The sequence below is a fragment of the Stigmatopora nigra genome, chromosome 6 (assembly GCF_051989575.1).
Source record: "Stigmatopora nigra isolate UIUO_SnigA chromosome 6, RoL_Snig_1.1, whole genome shotgun sequence".
In the NCBI taxonomy this organism is placed as follows: Eukaryota; Metazoa; Chordata; class Actinopteri; order Syngnathiformes; family Syngnathidae; genus Stigmatopora; species Stigmatopora nigra.
This window is the reverse complement of record NC_135513.1, coordinates 15283569-15302911: the sequence shown is the minus strand read 5'-3', so window position 1 is coordinate 15302911 and position 19343 is coordinate 15283569. Positions and strand designations below refer to the sequence as shown.

Here is a 19343-nt window from a genome sequence, read left to right as displayed (position 1 = left end):
TTTCAGTGTGATATTTTTCCCACTCGCGCTAACATTCCACTTCAATCTTACAAGAAAAAAAATCTGCTTATTTGTCGAAGACTATCTGCCTCCGGAAGCGACCAAAGATGGCCGACAGCAGCGCATGCTCAGATCCATTGCCAGTCCCACCCGAGACGAAACAAATACATTTCCCACAAGCCCCCGCGTTCCCGGACGCAGAGTGACGCCACAACCCCAACCCTAGCCAAGTTGAGGCAGCGCAGCTCCAACCAAAGCAGCCATATTGGACACAGTCAAGTCGGCTTTTTTGCACTTTTCCTCGTCGGCTGGAAGCAAAAGACGCTCCCAACGTAAAGCCACACCCGGAGTCCCACTGGAGAACCCACCGAAGCCGGACGGCCTGCCGTGTCGGAGAAAAATGAGTCCAACTGATGCTAAGCGTGGGGCAAAACGCAGGAAGAACAAGCGGGGCGGTGGCAGCGGCACCAGCGGCACCAGCTGCAGTGCTGTCTGCAATAGCGGCACCAGCGGCGGCGTCGTCTGCAGCAAGGCCGGGGTCGCCTCGGCCCTCGGCTGCCCCGGAGTTCCGGCGCCTGCCGGCTTCCTGGCACCTGTTCCGCCCGCAGACCTGGGCTCCGTGACGGGCATCAACGGAGAGGTAAGTACCCCCTCCCTCCGAGCGTGTCAACCCGGCGCGACATTATCAACGACGCTAATCTTACGTGGGCCCAAAAAACCGAAGGCAGGAAGGCGGCTTGCTATCTTGCATTTGTAGCGGGCGTGCCGTCGAAAGGCGTCTTGTTTTGGAAGTTTGAACCCCTTTTTGTCTGCACTCCAACCGGCTATTTTATTCGTTTTCGCCACCGTAAACATGACATCGGCGGTCCGACGCCGTGAAGGCGACCCTGCCACAGTTCTTCAACTTTCTCGGTTATCTTCGCCCCTCCGGTTCCCTTCGAGTGCCCGTGACTGGGCTTTCGTCTCGTCGGGACTATCCTCGACTTAAAAAGCAAATAAATTGAGAGAAAATACGTTTTTTTTTACGCACGGCAGATGCAAAGATAAATAGGAAAGCTAACTATGCTAACGGTTTCACTCCTTCGGGCCTTGACTCTTGTCTTTTCTCTTGAGTTTAGTGTTTTTTATTTGTATTTTAAAAACGTCTACACACTATTTTTATTATGAAGTATTCTTGTTTTGCTGGAAATAAATTAACCCTTTAGACTAAAACAAACATTTCATAGAATCTGAACCATTTCTCAATGTAAATCTGCGTGAAATATTCTAAGAAACCGTACATTTTTAGGGTTAATTAAAGTCTAAATTGTATAAAGGTGTGCTTTTGATACTCGGACACGAATAAGGCAGGTGTTACTCGAGTACACGTTAATTAATAAAAGCATAACAAACCTATTAAGAAGTGTATGCATAAAAACGCCTGGTATTTCTCACTTGACGCCTGCTTTCAAGTCAGTAAGATGGGGCGACAGTTTGGGTTTTGACGAATTTGGTTCATGTAATGGGATGTTAGTAATATTTTAATTTGAACAAATGTAAATTTTTGGTACTTGGTAATGTAAAAGACATTTTGCAGGACTTTTTTGTCACTGAATGCAAGGTGCAGGTTCGTTTTTTTTTTTCGGTAGCTCCATGAAACCTTAACCGTGTGTTCGCCCCCTGGCGGTGGGCTGACATTGAGAAAAGTGCTTGATTGTGTGTGTAGCAGTGCCTTCGTTTTAAACGTAAACAACATAGAAAACAATGCGTACGGTGCATTGAACAGCAAAATGGCACCGTATAATATAAATGAAACAGTTGATATGTCTATTGTCATTATCGGCTTAAATACTGTTCCTGTAAAGCACATTTTGGCCTATGATGGCGCTATCTGCTTGGCACTGTGATGGGATTTTAACTGCGTAAATAGTACCACCGCCATTTGGGCTCAAGATCTCCTTATCTCAATAGTTAGGCAAATTGAATGTATCTGCTTTAAATACTGACCATTAGTTATTCATGATTTATTTTCTGTTCTATGTACATTTTGGCGAAGGTATCCATTTCAGTTGCCATATTAATAATACGTATTATTCCGCAGCTCAAAATGAACAACAGCGTCACACCCCAGTTTACCGAGGGACCAGTCAACGCCGATTTCACCGGCGTCCTTCAGGTAGATTTCTCTTTCAAAATGGCCGACACCGCCGGATGTCCTTTTATTCAACGACTCCCATCACACCAGACGCCGTTCACGTTCGGCCTGAACCAACGCGCCACGTACACGGCCGGCGACCGCTGCCTCTTGTGCCGCTGCGAGCGCAGCAAAGACGGCCCGCGGCCTTCCGAGGCGCTCGGACCCGACCGGCGGAACGGCGAGCACGATACCGGCCAGCCGCCCGCCGCCCTCCCGCTACCCCTGTGGGTTTGCTCGGACTGTCGTCGAACCGTGGAGAAGGAGGATCGGCACACGGCGTTGGAGCAGCTGGGGGTGAGTCGCCGCCATTTGCCTTTTCAAAAGGAGATTTTCCACGGGGGTTTTAGAACACGGGTGTCAAAGTGGCGGCCCGGGTAAATGATCACTTTGTTTGTGTTTCCGGGCAGAGTCAGGATTTTCTTTTGCACATGCCCGCGGCCAACGGCACCCTCGGGCCGGACCTGGTGGCGGCGACGCCCGCGGACAGACTCAGCGCGCCCGCGCTGCCGGCGCCCGATCTGGGCCAGCCCGCCCCCGGCGAGACGGCGTGCGGCTGCGAGGCTTGCAACGAGAGGCGGTGGGTGGCCCGTGAACTGGACGCTGTGGTGGTGGTGGCGGCATGATTTAATGTGCGAATTCGATCTTTTGGCAGGGAGTTGTCGGCCGAGTCGGAGAGGGAGTCGCGCCAGCTGCAGAAGCACTGGTCGGAGGTGCGCTACGTGGTCCGCTGCATCTACCGGCAGGCCGGGACGCCGCTGGCGGACGATCGTGACCAGCCTCTGGGACCGGACAAGGAAGGCGTCAAGGAGCTGGTGGACAGGTAAAGGCATGCTTCCGTCACGGGTGTCAAAGTGGCGGTCCGTGGGCCAAATGGGGCCCGCCACATCATTTTGTGCGGCCCTGCAAGTCAATCATGAGTGCCCACTTTCTGTTTTAGGATCAAATTCAAATATTAGAGTATTTTTTAAATCAATAATTGTCATTTTTTAAATCTTTTTTTTCTATGTTTTTAGTTCAAAAATCATTTTGTAAAATCTAAAAATATATTTAAAAAAGCTAAAAATAAGCATTGTTTTAGATCTATAAAAGTCAGAATATTCAGGGCTTTTAATCCAGTTCTTTTAGTCAATTTACTAAGAAAAAAATGTAAATATTCTGTCTAAAATGGTCCGTGACTCGACTTCCTTTTTGAATTTTCCCAGGCTGTGCGAGAAGGACCCGTACCAACTCTACCAGCGTCTGGAGCAGCAGGCCCGCGAGTACGTCCTGGAGATGAAGGCGCGGCTCCTGAAGCCGCTCTCGGAGCCGTCCCCGCCGCCGATGCCGCCGGCGGGGCCCGCTGAGGGACCCCCGCGGGCCCACCGGCTGGTCTCCCTCCTGCTGGAGGAGTACAGCGCCCTCTGCCAGGCGGCGCGCACCATCAGCGGCTTCCTGCTCACCTTGGTGAGATCCGGTAGGCGGCGCCTCCGGTTGGGCCGCGTGCTAACACCATTTTTTCTCAGGAGAATAAGCACCTCCACAAATTCCACGTGACGTGGGAGCTGCACAACAAGCACCTTTTCGAGAACTTGGTCTTCTCGGAGCCCATCTTGCACAGCAGTCTGCCCGCACTTGTTGCACAGCTCAAGTAAGCCTCGTCGTCTACTTTTCAACTCAAAACTAAAAGCACCCCGCTTATAAAACAACAATAGTAATTGAGCGCTCATGTTGCCATTGTTTTCCCCAGATTGGGCACGGCCTCGCACGACTCGTACAGCGAGGACACGTACCGGAGCCTGCTGGACGACTACCAGCGGCTGGAACGCGAGATGGCCGCCGTGGCCGGCGAGTGGCGGGAGTGCGAGAAGAGGATTGACGACTATGTGGACGAACAGGTAACTAACCTGGCGTCCCTGGATACCATCTCGCCCCGTCCAACCAAAACTGAGCACTCCCCTCCATCCGTCCCCAGCTACTGTTCAAAGTGGAGGGCCCCAGTTTCGCCGACCACAGAACGGAGCCACCGCGCAAGTCGCCATCGGGCAAAAACGTTAGCTCCCTCCCTATTTGTCCGTCCGTCGCTCCCTCAAAGGCGACCTATCTTGATTTTTTGTTGTTGTCTGTCCCGTCCAGACTTTAAAGACCAAGCAGCGAATGCTGAAGGAAGACTGGGAGTCTTTCAAGCAGAGGAGATACGTGGAGGAGCAGGTAGGATGGCGCCGCAAAAAATGAAAAAGTGGCGGATGGGGGTGCTTGAGCTGTTGTGTCGGTTTTTCAGCTCCCCAACAACAATAGCAAGAAGGCGCCGTGCGGGGACAACTTCACGGACACCATGAGGATGCTCTCGTCCAGGCTCGGCATTCCCGACTGTCCCAACTGCAATTATCGGAGGAGGTGAGACATTTTTACAGTCAAATCGCAGAGGAGTGGGAGGGTTGGTGGCAAGTGGACAAACTCAATCCATTGGGTATTTGCTAGGTATAAACACAGTAGGATGAGGGGGAAAAAAACTTCTTCTATTTGGGGACTTTTTCCAATTAAAACTTTTAAAAATCCCTCTCTAAATACATTTTTCTTTCCTTATTTTGTCTGACCACTTTTCTTTTTCACAAAATATAGCTTTGCTTATAGTAAAGTGGGTCTACTTTTGGTCATTTAAAAAAGCAATTCATGTATTACGAAGTTTTTTTTGCCTTTACCCCCCCCCCCCCCTTATATTAATACATGTATTTATTTTGTATTTTTGTGTCGTCAGGTGCACGTGCGACGACTGCAGCCTCTCGCACATCCTGACGTGCGGCATCATGGACTCTCCCGCCGCGGACGAGTCGGCGGTCAAGACGGCGACGGCGTCCGTCCCGCAGGACTACCTGGCCCAAGCTCGCCCGCCCAGCCTGTCGTCGGGCAGCTCGGCGTCGGGTTCCGACGCCGGCTCCCCCGTGGCCGTCCATCAACGCCCGCGACTCCTCTTGCCCGCCGGGGACGCCAACCCCTTGTGAGACCACCCACAAACACGCCACCTAGCATCCATCACCGACTAACTTTCCGCTTCTTCCGCCAAAGCGTCAGCGACGACGACGAAGCGCCTCCCGCGTCGGCCAAGTTCGGAGACGTCTATCCCGTGGTCGGTGGCGGCGGTTACCGGGGCGACGGCGTGGCGACCCTCAACGGACACCACTTCAACGGCGAGGGGCCGCAAAACCTCAGGGTAGGTGGCCTCCGTGGCTTTCTTTGGCGACCGCTCTCCCTTGACGCCGATTTCCGCGCAGTCGCCTCGCGTCAGCAGCAGCGCCAGCTCGTCCGACGACGACGAGGGACGGCGGCGCCGGCGGGATACCTACAGCCCTCCTCCGTCTTACAACCATCACCGCCAGGTAGGAACTCGTACTCATATTTGTCGTAGCCCCCACTCCGAGTCACTGGCTCGGTGTTGTTTTTTTTTTTTTTTGGTGTCAAAGTGGCGGCCCGGGGGCCAAATCTGGCCCGCCGCATCATTTTGTGTGGCCCGAGAAAGTCAATCAATTCTGTTTTAGGATCAAATTCAAATGATAGATATAGATGTATATTATATTCCCTGATTTCCCCCTTTTTTAAATCAATCATTGTCCTGTTTTAATCAATTTGTTTTGATTTCAAAAATCATTTTGTAAAATATAAAAATATATATTAAAAGAAAATAATAATTGTTTTCGATCTATAAAAAACTGAGTATTCAGGGATTTTAATCCAGTTTATTTGAGCTTTTTTAATATATTTTTAAATTTTACAAAATGATTTTTGAACTAAAAACACAGAAAAATGGATTAAAAAATGACAATGATTGATTTAAAAGGGGCAAAATCAGCAAATGTTATATACATCTCTACTCTTCATTTGAATTTGGTCCTAAAACACAAAGTCAGCACTCATTGACTTTGGGCCGCATAAAATGATGCGACGGGCCACATTTGTCCCGCGAGCCGCCACTTTGACACCGTTGATTTAATTGGCCCACATGAAATGAATGTGACCCCCGTTGATGTAAAAGGTGGAAGAGGTCCAGCAGCAGCAGCACGTGTGCGAGTGCCACGTGTGCAACCAGGACGCCACCTCGGCCAACGTGTTGGCCCACGCCAGGCGACTCCACCCGGCGCCTCCTCCTCCTCCCCCGCCCGCCGTCGGCACCACCACCGGCCCCACCGGCGACGGACACCCTCCCTTCGCGGACAACGGTCCGGCCCACGGGCACTTACCGCTGCACATGTTTTCGCGGGGGCTCCTGCACCCCACGCTCTACCCCCCAAGCCCGACTCTCACGCACAACAAGGTAAGAAAGGAAAATAAAATGGCGCCTTGCTTCTGTAGTTGCAACCTGTCCTCTCTCTACCCCCATCTTCCCAGCCTTTGCCCCCCAAACCCACGCCCAGCCACTCGGCAGCCAAACAGCCGGCCTTCAGCCCCACGCTACCCGAGCACGCCTACCAGAACAGCTACAATAATGGCGGCGGCGGCGGCGGAGGAGGCGGGACGGGGACGGGCGACTGGAATAACTCGCTGCAGTGCCTGTCACTCAACTTTCAAAGTCTTTGGGACGCCACCATGATGAAGAGCTTCGATCAATCCATCAGTCAAGTTCTGCTGCCCGAGTTGTTGCAAGGTCAGTCATTACAAATTATAAATGTAATGGCAAATCAATGCAAACTGAGGGCAATATTAGGCAAAATTTATATATATTGTTTAAAAACATCCATGCAAAAATAATTTACAGTTCATCTAAAAAAATAAATAAATAAAAAGACTGCAAATTAAAAAAAATATTAAAAAAGACTGCAAATTAAAATATATATAAAAAATATATCTATGTAAACTACAGACAACACGTTTTAGAAGGTAACAAAACTTTATCGTTTGTTTAAAAGAAAAATTCAGATGTTAAGTGTATTTTTTTGGTAATAATGTGGGATGTCTATCTATTGAAAATATTTATATTTGTACATTTTTAAAATGTACATTGCTCAGTATCAATAAAAAATAGGAAATGGTTGAATTGGGGAAATGGATGTAACGTCTAATATTGTTCTTCTTCTCCAGGTGAAATGCTGGAGCCAGCAGCCCCCACCGACGTCCCCCTCCCGCCCACGCCCGCCAGCCCCCTGGCGGACCACCACCGTCACCCGGCTCCGCCCGCCGCCCCGCACCCTTCCTCGTCGTCGCCCTCGTCCCTTTCCTCGTGTTCGTCGTCGGAGGCCCGCGAGCAGAAGAAGAGCGGCGCCAAGAAGAAGTGTCTGTACAACTTCCAAGATGCCTTCATGGAGACCAATCGCGCCACCGCGCCACCCTCGGCGCCCGCCCCGCCCATCTCGTGCACCGCCACCGCTGTCCAGTCCAGTAAGAAACTCCCCTTCTCCATTTTTTTTGCTTTCTTAACACCACTGGTGTCAAAGGTACGGCCCAGGGGCCAAATGTGGCCCGCCGCATCATTTTGTGCGGTCCTGGAAAGTCAATCATGAGTGCCACATTTCTGTATCAATAATTGTCATTTTTTAATCCATTTTTGAACCCGAGTAACACATCACACATCTTTTTCTATGTAAAATATTTTTGTAATGACTAATGACTTGAAATCCTCCTCCATTTGTCTTCTTCTCCCCAGATGACGTTTTTCACAGTTTGGGTAAAGAGGACCACCGGCAAATCTCCCCGGCCGCCGCCCGGATCAACCCCGTCTCCCTCGGCCCCCTCCCGCCGCTGTCGGCGTCGACCGGCGCCACGGCGCCCTTCCCCAAAAGCGTCAGCCCGGCATCCGACTCGGGGGAGCCGCACTCGCACCCACATCCGGGCCTGTGCCTCCCGCCGGCCGAGCCCAACATTTCCTCGGCGGACAGTCCGCTCAGCGCGCCTCCTAGTGTCTGCAGGTAGGTCTGTTTTTTTGTTTTGTTTTTGTGGTCACTGCAAAGGTTGCCCCTACCAACATGGCCGCCCGAGGCATCTCAGTAGGGGCAATGGAAGGTATTTTCCTACATCTGCCAGAATTGAAGTTGCTTAATCCATATACACACATACACCCATTTATACACACATGTATATACACACATAAACATATATATATATGTATATACATATATGTGGAAATACTCATAGATATAGATATTTTTATAGATATAAATGTATTTTTTTTTAGCAGCTGGGTGCGTAGCTGGCGGCCATTTTGGCTCTGGCTTCTCTGATGTTATTTCTTAGTACTGCCATTCTAGTATTGCTCGATACCAATGCAGCACTTTTTAGGTTTCCTGGTCTGAGAACTGACTTCATTTTTTTGACCTCCCACTTGCAGCGATCCCGACTGCGAAGGCCACCGGTGCGAGGGCAACGGCGCCTACGAGCACCCGCCCTACGACGGCGAGGAGACCCAGGACGAGGACAGCTGCTCTGAGCACAGCTCCTCCACATCCACCTCCACCAATCAGAAGGAAGGAAAGTACTGCGACTGCTGCTACTGCGAGTTCTTCGGACACGGCGGGGTGAGCATAGGGTTGCGTCCATTAAAATAGACAATTCCAATTCAATAACGCCACCCATCTTTCCATCCCGCAGCCCCCGGCGGCGCCCACCAGCCGCAACTACGCCGAGATGCGCGAGAAGCTGCGTCTACGCCTGACCAAACGCAAGGAGGAGCAGCCCAAGCGCGAGGAGCATCAGCCGCCGGCGCCCGAACGCGAGGGCCCCGGCGGCGGTGGCGGCGCCCCCGCTTCCGTCGCCGCCGGCGTCGGCCTGGAGGACCACCGGCGTGTGGAGGACTTGCTCCAGTTCATCAACAGCGCCGACAGCAAGCCCACGTCCAGCTCCAAAGCCGCCAAGCGGGCCCGACACAAGCAGAAGAAGATGGAGGAGAAGGCCCGCCAGGAGGCCGAGGCTCAGCGCGAGGAGCGGCGGCGCCGGCGCCGCGAAGAGGAAGCCGCGCTCCAACGCGAGTTCCTGCGGCTGCAGGAGCTCCGCCAGCAACACTGCGCCGCCAAGAAGAAGAAGAAGGACAAAGCCAAGGAGAACACGGCGCCCACCGACAACCACTCGGACCACCACCATCATCATCATCACCACCACCCGCAGCCGCCCCTCCCGCCGCCGCCACCGACAGAGCGGACGGCGGCCCACAACGTGCTGGAGCGTCTACGCGACGGGAAATCGCAGCTCCTCCGCAGCCTCATCTGTCCCGAGGAGATCGGACCGGAGACCCGGGCCGAAAGGGGCGTGTCGCGTCTGCGTGACCGCAACGCCGACGCCAAGGAGAGCGCCAACGAAGGCGGTAAAAGTCGCCTGAAGGAGGAGCGGCGGCAGAGTCCGCCCGCCTCCAACCCGTCGCCCTCGCCGCCATTACGTCTCCGCTCGGAAGCCCCGGAGCAGAACGGGAAGGCCGCCGGCGCCGAGTCCCCGCAGCCCAAAGGAAAGGCCAAGAAGAACAAGAAGAAGAAGACCGAAAAGATGAATACCTCCATAGGTGAGTGGACAATTTCTCTCGTTCTCTGATTAAATTCTCATATTCATGCTTTTAATAGCAATTACAAATGTGTTCCACTGAATACAAAGTATTTCCTGAAATTCTGTAGAAACTGATTGCTAGATCACACATACCGAAAGGGGTGTGGCCTGCACGTAGACCCATTCAAAAACAGTCACCTGACCATTACAGCTAACAATGGCCCTTTTACTCATTCCCTTAAATGTTTTTTTTTTGTGTTTAGATGACGTATTCCTTCCCAAAGACATCGATTTGGACAGCACGGAGTTGGACGAGACGGAGCGAGAAGTGGAATATTTTAAAAGGTACGTACGTCGCTCTTACATAATCCGCAAAATCCCCATCCCTGAACATGCCGCTCTCTTTTATCAGGTTCTGTTTGGACTCGGCCCGACAGACACGCCAACGGCTGTCCATCAACTGGTCCAACTTTAGCTTAAAAAAGGCCACTTTTGCAGCACACTGAGTCAGTCCAGGCCAGGCCCCGCCCCCTTTATACCTCCCACCGACCGGCCAGCAATCGACCTTTTTGACCCCCGACCGACGGTTCTTCTTCTTCTCTCGGACGCTGCCTTGCTTTACTATTCCGTTTATTTTTTTTTTCGTTGTTGTTGGCCCCGCCCCCCTTGACGGACCTGCTGAACAAGCGTGCTTGTGTGCTTTTCGTCGGCCGCTTTCATGACTGAACAAGCCATGGTTATGGAATCATCAACAAAAAACAAAAAAAGACAAAAACAAATGGAAGATAATTATTATTGTTAATTAAAAAGACGTATTTGACATATTGTGGCTCGTTTAAAAACCCGCCCCTTCCCGCCCTCACGGAATACTTGAGATTTTTTTGTAGATTCTGTTTAAAAGAAAATGAGTATAAAAAAATATTACCAGATTGTGGTTTTGGGGATATTTTTGTCGTATTAATTCATCGATGGTGCTTTTTTTACTTTGACTAAAAAAGGAACAAAATCTACAACTCAGAAAGGCACTAAAATCCAAAACAGATGATCAAAGTGCAGAAGTAGTGACCGTGGAAGGCCTCAAAATGAACAGGAATTTTGCCAAAATTAACAGAAAATGTCCTGAGAACCAACCAAATGGGACCAAAAATAAACAGAAAATGACCTGGGATCTGGAGTGAGCTGAAAATGCTCCAAAATGTACAGGGATTGACCAAAAATGGACCACAAAATGATGGAAATGAAGATCATTGTTTGTCATACACATCCAATGGATTCATTCAAACTGTGAAGACGTCCAATCCACTTAGACTGGAAATCCTGTCCAAGCTAACAAGACTTAGCCTCCAATGAACTTTAGCATCACCCCATCAGTTTTTTTTCAGTAGAGCAGATCCAGAGCGGAGATGGTGGGCTCTTGTGGCCTCTTGACCTCCGCCTTGGGCACCTTGACCCGTCCGACGGCCACCGCCGCGCACACCAGCACGTGCGTGGCGGCGCTAGCCACGCTCAACCAGAAGGACCAATCCAGCGATTCGTCCAGGATGGCCAGGGCGAAGAACTTCTCCCCATAGTTGACCACGCGCTCGGTGAGGCGATGTCGTCTCACGTCCGCCAGGAAGCACAGCGCTGCCAGGCCGGCGGACGTAGCTTTGGACAGGGGTGAGGCTTTATCAAATCTGCCTAGCAACCGGGCTCGAACGCTTGCTCTTACCTGCAATGGCGTTCCACAGGTAGAGTCCTTTGTGGCCTTTGATGCTCTGGTAGGGGATTTTGCGAGCGTTGTAAATGGCGAAGGAAAGCGCGACCAGTGCGAAGAATACTGCCGCCAGCAGGAAGAGGATCACTGTCACGTGGAGGCTGCCGTTTAATGTCCGCACCAGGTTTGGGAAGACTAAAATTTATGCACAAAAAAATCCAATCATTTTTTTATTCACAAAAGCCAAAAGGTAACTTTTTTAGTTTAATATCAAAAAGTGATAACAAAAAAAAAATATAAAGGAAGTTAAAACAGACAAAAAACAACAAACACCCACTTACACATCACAGAAAAATAACCCAATATTAAATGTATTTAGCCTCACTGTATATTTTGGAGCGTCTGGTGCCTAGCCCACACTTTTTCTTCTTCTCCCCGGCAAAAAGCCCGTAGCGGACGTCTCCGGTGAAGAGTTCCATCTCCTGGCGGGACGCGTTGACCATGTCGGCGGCACTTTGGCACAGGATGTGAGCGCTGACCCAGCGCTCCGTGGACAGGGCCGTGAGCAAGAGACCCACGGAGCCCAAGCACAGCACCGAGGCGGCCGACGAGCTGATCCGTTTCCGCCGTGAGGGCATCCAGGAAGGGCTCAAGAAAGGCCCGGGCCCCACGGATGACGGCGGTGAGACAGCGGCGGCGGAGGTGGACTTGAAATGGAGGGAGAAACCCAATCCAGGGCGCTGGAAGGGATCTCTTACCGCGAAGGCGGAGAAACTCGATCTCGCCGCTCTTTTGGGGCAATGCTACAGAGCCAATTGCTGGACAGGGAAGGATTGATTGGTGACCTTTTGGTGTTGATGTCAAAAGCAAATAGGCGTGCATGGATGGATAAATTAAAGGTCACCAATTGACTTTAAGTCCCGACCACCATCGTTTAGAAAATTACCAAGTCTGTTCTTCCATATAGCGGTGTCTAATTAAATTTTGTCTTAAATTAACATTAAACAAGATCACTTAAATGAGAAATATATACATAAAGTCGTGAATGTATAAGTAATTTCGTAAAAAAACATTAATAAAAAATAAAACGTGAAACTTTGCAGACATAATATATTATTATTGTATCCAATTTATACTGTATTGCAATAAATTATATACATATTTATACATGAACAAAAAAAGAAAATTATAAAACTAAAAGAAAAGTGACATCGTTTCAGATCTAAACTTCCGCTCATTATGGCGTCACATCCGAGTGACGCACGACGTCAGTCTCCTGGGCAGCGCGACTCTGACTCTGGCTCTTGGTGTCCAAGATGGCCGACTCGCAAACAACGGGTCTGGGCGAGGATACGGACAAAGAGGACAGGGAAGGCGGCGTCAGGACGTCAAGGCCATTCCGGGCCAAGTGGAAGGATGGTGGAGGAGACAGCCTGCGTTTCACGGACAAAAATGGCAGCCGGAAAGTGCCTAAACGCGACCTATCAGGTGAGGTAGCTAGCCCGGCTAACAGCTACTAGGTAGGGATGCCCTCGGTTTGACAGCGATAGCAAGCCGCCGGTCGGACTTGCTGTTGTTATTATTGTCGCCTTTTATTGTCGTTTTTTTATTTAAACTAATTTCCCCTGTTATTATGACAGCCCTAAAATCCGTTGACCATCACCACGGCGACTTAACCAAGCTGCCAAACCGAGAACTTGACCTAAAAATAACATTTTCCCATTCTGTTGATATTATCACTACATGATGCTAACTTACCGTTAGCTTCCCATGACAGCTACGTTATCCCACGTACACTATTTACCTTCCTACTATCCTTATACTATTTATTACTTATTTTGTGTTTGTAGCTCTTTAATTGGGTCAAACCCCCAATCTTTTGCATATAATGTTGATATTTTTAAAATAATTTCATCGTGCAAAATCCTTTCTAGATCTGTCTCTGGTCCGGTTTGTGACCACCGAGCTGACCCGTGGCTATTTCCTGGAGCACAACGAGGCCAAGTACACGGAACGCAGAGAGAAGGTGTACACCTGCCTCCGCATCCCCAAGGAACTGGAAAAGGTCAGCTACCGACCCAATCCAACGTCGACTTGACTTGGAGGCTGGACGTTTGACCATATTTATTCATTTGTTTACAGTTGATGACATTTGGCTTCTTCCTGTGCTTGGACGCCTTCCTCTATGTCTTCACGCTGTTGCCTCTCCGAGTGTTGCTGGCCTTACTTCAGCTTCTCACGCTGCCATGCTGTGGTCTCAAGTAAGAAATTAACTGGCGTGCATGTTTATTGTTGTTTTTTTTCAGCACAAATTCATTGATGAACACTTAAAATATATTTTTGTTCTTTGCCGTATCATCGCCCAAAAAACACAACAATCCTTAAACATAATTGGGAAAAAGTACTCTATTACAATGAAAAACACACACATACTCCACAAAGTTTTTGGAAACTTGCAAACACAGGGCTAGCAAACAAGGTAGTTACTTGCCATGTTTTTTCCCGCTTCAGCGGCGGTCGTCTCCTGCAGCCGGCCCAGGTGTGCGACGTCCTGAAAGGCTTCATCATGATCCTGTGTTACTCCATGATGAGCTACGTAGACTACGCCATGATGTACCACCTCATCCGCGGCCAGTCCGTCATCAAGCTCTACATCATCTACAACATGCTGGAGGTCAAACGCTTTGTCCCATTCTCTCCACATCCTTATAACATTTTTTTTTCTTCCCACGCCTTATAGTGTGCTATCTTATAATATAGCAGTACTAGTGGTAGATGTAGTACTAGTAGTAGTAGTAGTAGTGGGGCTTTCAAGGATAACTTCTTGCTTCTCCATACGTATTGGCGAGCCAGCTCAGTCATGCGTACATGTTTTTCCATTATTTCCTGCTTAATAGTCATTGTCATAATTCGTCTTTTCTTTGCACTACCCTTCATTGCTTTGGGCACATTTTGTTTCCCTTAATTTGGCACTGGCTAATGCAAAAATACCTGTAAAAAATCTTTGTACGAGGGAGATGCGTATCTCAAAGTAAATATTTGCCCGGAATTTCACTCTTATCTCAAATTACTCGTATGTCGAGGCACTCGTATGTCAAGGTATTACTGCACATCAATTAGAGCTGTGTTAAAGGGAGCTAAAGCAATATTAATCCATTTATAAGGCGCACTGATGGCAAAATGCAGTCTTGTAGTTGAACCTCAATATGGGGAATATGTGTTATATATTTATGTATTTTTGGTGTTTTTTTTTTCCCCAGGTGGCCGACCGCCTCTTCTCGTCTTTCGGTCAGGACATTCTGGACGCGCTATACTGGACGGCCACAGAGCCCAAAGAGAAGAAGCGGGCGCACATCGGCGTCATACCGCACTTTCTCATGGCTGTGCTCTATGTCTGTATCCTTTTAGAAACATATAATTGAAATTGAGACAAATATTGTATTTCTGGACATGATGGACTTTATGGCACCTTGACATGATTGACATGAGTTCTCCACGCAATCCTCATCATGGTCCAGGCTACCACGCTCAACGTGGCTTTCAACTCCCACAACAAGTCGCTCCTCACCATCATGATGTCCAACAATGTGAGGACTGGGCGCCACCATAGCGCCCCCCCCCCCTGAACCTTGAAGCTCACTCCTATTTGTCTCCTACCAGTTTGTGGAAATCAAAGGAAGCGTTTTTAAGAAGTTTGAGAAGAACAATCTCTTCCAGATGTCCAACAGCGGTAAGATTAAACGGACGGACTGGTTTTGGTCCATTTGAGAGACTAATGTTCTTGCTTTTTCTTTGTTTTCAGACATAAAAGAGAGGTTCACCAACTACATCCTCCTGCTTATCGTCTGTCTGAGGAACATGGAGCAGTTCTCCTGGAATCCAGGTAAGCCACCATTTTATCACCATTGGCATTTATAAAATATTTTAAAAATCCCTGGAGATGCCAGGTATTTTTGACAATGCATTGACTGCCGCCCCCACCAATATGGCCGCCCGGAGGCCATGTTAGTAGGGGCAATGAAAGGCATTTTGTCCATTGAAATGAGTTTATCACTAGTAAACCTCAATTAAAATTGGGAGTTTTTATTTAATTTAATTTATACATTTATAAAAAAAATAATAAAAAGATAACTATTTTTACATTTTTATTTTTATTTTAGGTTTTTTTTAAAGAAATACAATAAAGTAGCTGAAACACAAGTTGAATTGTGCTGTTGTTGTTGTTGTTGTTCTACTGCCAGACCACTTGTGGGTGCTGTTTCCCGACGTAGCCATGGTGATCGCCTCCGAGGTGACGGTGGACGTGGTCAAGCACGCCTTCATCACCAAATTCAACGACATCAGCGCCGACGTGAGTCCGGTGACATCTCTCTCTCCCCCTCCCGATGTCGTTTGTCTTTATTGGGGACGAACCACGGCGTCCTCTCCTTCGCCGTTACGCAACGCGAGCCGGTGGTGACACACGAGGGGGATTAGCCTCTTTATCTCCGACGCTGTCAAAGCTAATCACCGAAATCTGGCTGACGGTAAAAGCTGGAAGTTGATTGTGCGTCCTTGTAATGAAGAAAACTTGACGTTGTCTTCTTCCTTTTTTCCATGACTACAAATTTGTGGGATATGACTCGAAAATGTGGCCATTTTTCACAAGCGGTCTTCAAAACAAGTCATAACATGTCCATTTTAGCTTCCAAATTAATACTTACTGTCCTGAAAAAAATGTTACACCCCAAAATACCCGGAAATCCTCGGGAACCATTTTGAAAAACATGTCCTAAATGTCCTTATATGTCATATGAAATAAAACTTTGTGTCTTTTGTCCTCACGTGGCAGGTTTACGGAGAGTATCGAGCCAGTCTGGCCTTTGACCTGGTCAGCAGCCGACAGAAAAACGTGAGTCCTTGTTGTTGTTGTTTTGTCTGTCAGGGAATCATGCTATTTTAGCCTTTGGATTTTTATATACAAATCAAAACTAGAATAATGACCTATTTATTGACACATTTGCGCCTTTAAGTCTGCATTCATTTCATTAGAATCTTGCTAACTTGTTGCTAACATGCTATTCATTCCATTTTAGACTTCTCTTGCTAGTAATAGAGGATACTGTAAAATATTTTGTGTTAGCGCCTAGCCTAGCTCGTCGCTAACATGTTTTTTTTTCATTGCGCACAGGCGTACACCGACTACAGCGACTCTGTTTCCCGGAGAATGGGCTTCATCCCTCTTCCCCTGGCACTGCTGGTCAGTGGTCACGCCAACGTCCATTTCCCCTCGCCGTGGTGACCATGTAAAGATTTTTTTGTCTTTTTCTTCTCCGTACAGCTGATCCGTGTGGTGAGCAGCTCTGTGAAGATCCAAGGCTCGCTCTCCTTGGTGTGCGTGCTGCTCTTCTATTTGGGGTAAATTCCGCCCCCAGGGCCCCTGTGCTCCAAATCCCGCCCCCCTGACGCTTGCTCCTTTCCAGGTTGATCACCTTGAAGGTCCTCAACAGCATCATCTTGCTGGGCACCTCGTGCGCCTTCGTCAAGGAGGCCAACATGGAGGAGAAACTCTTCGAGCCGCCGCCGTCGGCCGTGTCCAGCCGCGTCAACTCCCGGGCGCACCGCGCCAAGCCGTCGCCGGGCGCCCCCGCCACGCAAGGTATGCACAAACACATTTGTAGGAGGATGATTGGACGTGGTGGAGATTTAGTCAACAAGTATTTAAATTAAATGCTAACTAGCTTAGCCACTGTTTCAAGATTAGCCTCTGCTATGCTACAAAAGCAAAGGCACTCTAAAACCACCAAATCAATAAATTGCTGCCATCTTTTTCCGTAGAAGCCACCACGGACAAATCCGGGATCCCCCTGGCGTCCGTCAGCCCGCAACCCGTCTACGTGTCGGAGACCAATCCCGGCGCGGGGGTCTCGGCCTCGGCTTCCATCCCCAAAAGCGACTCGGACATCTTCCTCACCACGCCCGACGAGGACGACGACGCGGCAAAGCTGATCAACACCGACACGGGCCTGGACCAGGACGCGGCGGCGCGCCGGACGCCCAAAAAAGACTTGCTGGAAATCGACCGCTTCACCATCTGCGGGAACCGCATCGACTGAATCGACCAGACGATGAGTATTTATTAATTTATTCGTAACACGCCGTGGCGGCGCCGAGTTGTTGCCGCGCGCCGGCGCCGCGGGGGATGGCCGGAACGCTCCCAAAGAGGGCGGCGGCCAAGGCAGAAGTCGCCGTGGAAGTTGATGTAATGGTTACAAGTGCACTGTCTTTGTCTTTTTCATTCTTTTAGATTTCTTTTTTCTTCCCCAAAGCATTTGCAGCTATTGTTATTGTTTCCTCAACGTGTGACGATTGTACATCAAAGAGCAGCGGAGGAATATGTAAGTACGTTTGTTATGATATACATTTTTGAAAATTTATTTTTATTATTATTTTTTTTAAGAATTGTAATTTGCCTTCAATTAATTAGTGGTCAAGTGGAAAAAAGCAAAGGTAGGACAGTTTTTTAAGTAAAATAAAATATTTTAGGAATTAAATTTAAACTACAAGAAACTAAAAAAATATTTTGAACTAAATATATAAGAATTAAAATAGGGATGTAAGAGAATAGCTTCCAGTTTCTTTGTAATTTAGGATTTTCACATTTTTAGCTTTATTTTGCCCATTTAAAGTTCTATTATTTTTTCATCATTAGTATTTTGTATGTACTTATGTATTCCTCCAATGATTTTTAATGTCATTGACTGCTCTGCACGTCCAATCCATTTCAAGTGGGAAGGATGGGAGAAATTGAAAGACTGGATTGAGTACCGACTCGTGATCAACTCTTCTGAATGGATGTCTAAACTTAGGTAACAAAAGATTCAGGTGAATAATTTGTTTTATTTTTTCATTGTAAGAAATTTGAATGTTTCTGTTGAAGGAATGTGTCAAAGTAACGAAGAAGAATCAGGCGTACCCCGGGGCTCAATCTTGAGACCCATCATTTTTGAAACTATTGATTTTAGTCTTCAAATGATTGGCACGTTTCAGTGCCAATGACGACGACTCCTTCTTTTTAACTGGATTAGCCTAGCTAAACCATTTGTAAAAACAACCCTTTTAACTCTAAAAAAATCCATAAGAATAGACCAAAATCATTTTACATAATGTGCAGAAAATACCAATTGTTACAATTTTGAGGTTTTTAACGTTAGCGTTGAATTGTTTTATATTGGATTGTACGTTTTTGAATGACTTTGTCAAGTAACATTTTTTTTTAAAAACTGTTTTTACGTTGGCGTTGAAAAGTCTACACACCTCGGACGGATATAGACGTCCAATCACATTTGTTTTGGCTTGTTGCCGGGCAGAATTCGCTGTCGGCCTACCACGATCATTTTAAACCGCGGATTAATCATTTAGTGACGTCGCTCACCTGAAATGCCTCCGAGTCTTCTTTTTTGAGCCTCTGAATTAATTGACTGCCATTGACGTCCAATTTGTTGTGACGGGGAGGGTTGGCAGCGATCGATTGGACATGGGAATTCAAAACTACTCTGGTTTCCTTATTTTGAAGGTCCATCGGAGTGTATTTTGCGTCTTTCCGGGCTTTAAAATAATAATAATAATAATAATCTAGGTGTAAGGGTGTGTAGACTTTTGCAATCCTCTACGCCGAGATGCACTGTCTCATCTTTGACTGACGTCGTTACTGATAACTTCTGGGTTCGCTTTGTCTGCGCGTGCGTGCGTGTGTGTGATGTCATCTTCCGAGAAGAATAAACTATTTTGGTTTAGAAAACGTTTTTTCGTCTTTTTGTTGCAACATAATTTCTTTGATGAAAGAGAAAGTGGATTTTTTTTTAATTGACGCACTGACCTCATTCCCTAAAATGAATAATATTATCAATTGTATATGGCTCTTCAAAGTGATCATATCTGTAACATTGTTTTCAGTAACAGTAACAATGTTAAGTTATCGGAAATAGATCTGTTACAAGTTTTCAATTCATTTGTATTAAATGCAAAAGAATGATCTTCATTTTTGATTACAACATT

At 48.0% G+C, this 19343-nt stretch overlaps 3 protein-coding genes across 3 annotated transcripts; 2 read left to right on the top strand and 1 right to left on the bottom strand.

Moving 5' to 3' along the window:
* The first annotated feature begins 179 nt into the window (after nucleotides 1–179).
* fam193a (family with sequence similarity 193 member A) lies at nucleotides 180–10539 on the top strand. Its single transcript, XM_077719149.1, has 22 exons — nucleotides 180–640; nucleotides 2081–2155; nucleotides 2225–2470; nucleotides 2584–2753; nucleotides 2829–2996; nucleotides 3379–3619; nucleotides 3679–3803; nucleotides 3903–4050; nucleotides 4128–4205; nucleotides 4289–4363; nucleotides 4434–4549; nucleotides 4911–5150; nucleotides 5219–5529; nucleotides 5572–5582; nucleotides 6183–6461; nucleotides 6536–6791; nucleotides 7226–7522; nucleotides 7788–8049; nucleotides 8469–8655; nucleotides 8729–9629; nucleotides 9874–9955; nucleotides 10023–10539. The coding sequence occupies exons 1-22, from the start codon at nucleotides 401–403 to the stop codon at nucleotides 10114–10116; spliced, it is 4602 nt and encodes a 1533-aa protein (XP_077575275.1). The 5' UTR covers nucleotides 180–400; the 3' UTR covers nucleotides 10117–10539.
* On the bottom strand, nucleotides 10479–18905 carry clrn2 (clarin 2). The gene is made up of 4 exons (XM_077718040.1): nucleotides 18721–18905; nucleotides 11692–12124; nucleotides 11322–11501; nucleotides 10479–11257 (listed from the first exon to the last, which is right to left on the bottom strand). Exons 2-4 carry the CDS (start codon nucleotides 11942–11944, stop codon nucleotides 10989–10991), a joined length of 702 nt encoding a protein of 233 aa, XP_077574166.1. The 5' UTR covers nucleotides 11945–12124; nucleotides 18721–18905; the 3' UTR covers nucleotides 10479–10988.
* On the top strand, nucleotides 12572–17824 carry tapt1b (transmembrane anterior posterior transformation 1b). The gene is made up of 14 exons (XM_077718039.1): nucleotides 12572–12794; nucleotides 13241–13371; nucleotides 13449–13567; nucleotides 13818–13980; nucleotides 14567–14702; nucleotides 14796–14893; nucleotides 14967–15036; nucleotides 15109–15189; nucleotides 15548–15657; nucleotides 16138–16197; nucleotides 16477–16545; nucleotides 16627–16703; nucleotides 16769–16944; nucleotides 17124–17824. The coding sequence occupies exons 1-14, from the start codon at nucleotides 12623–12625 to the stop codon at nucleotides 17399–17401; spliced, it is 1740 nt and encodes a 579-aa protein (XP_077574165.1). The 5' UTR covers nucleotides 12572–12622; the 3' UTR covers nucleotides 17402–17824.
* Nucleotides 18906–19343: the final 438 nt, after the last annotated feature.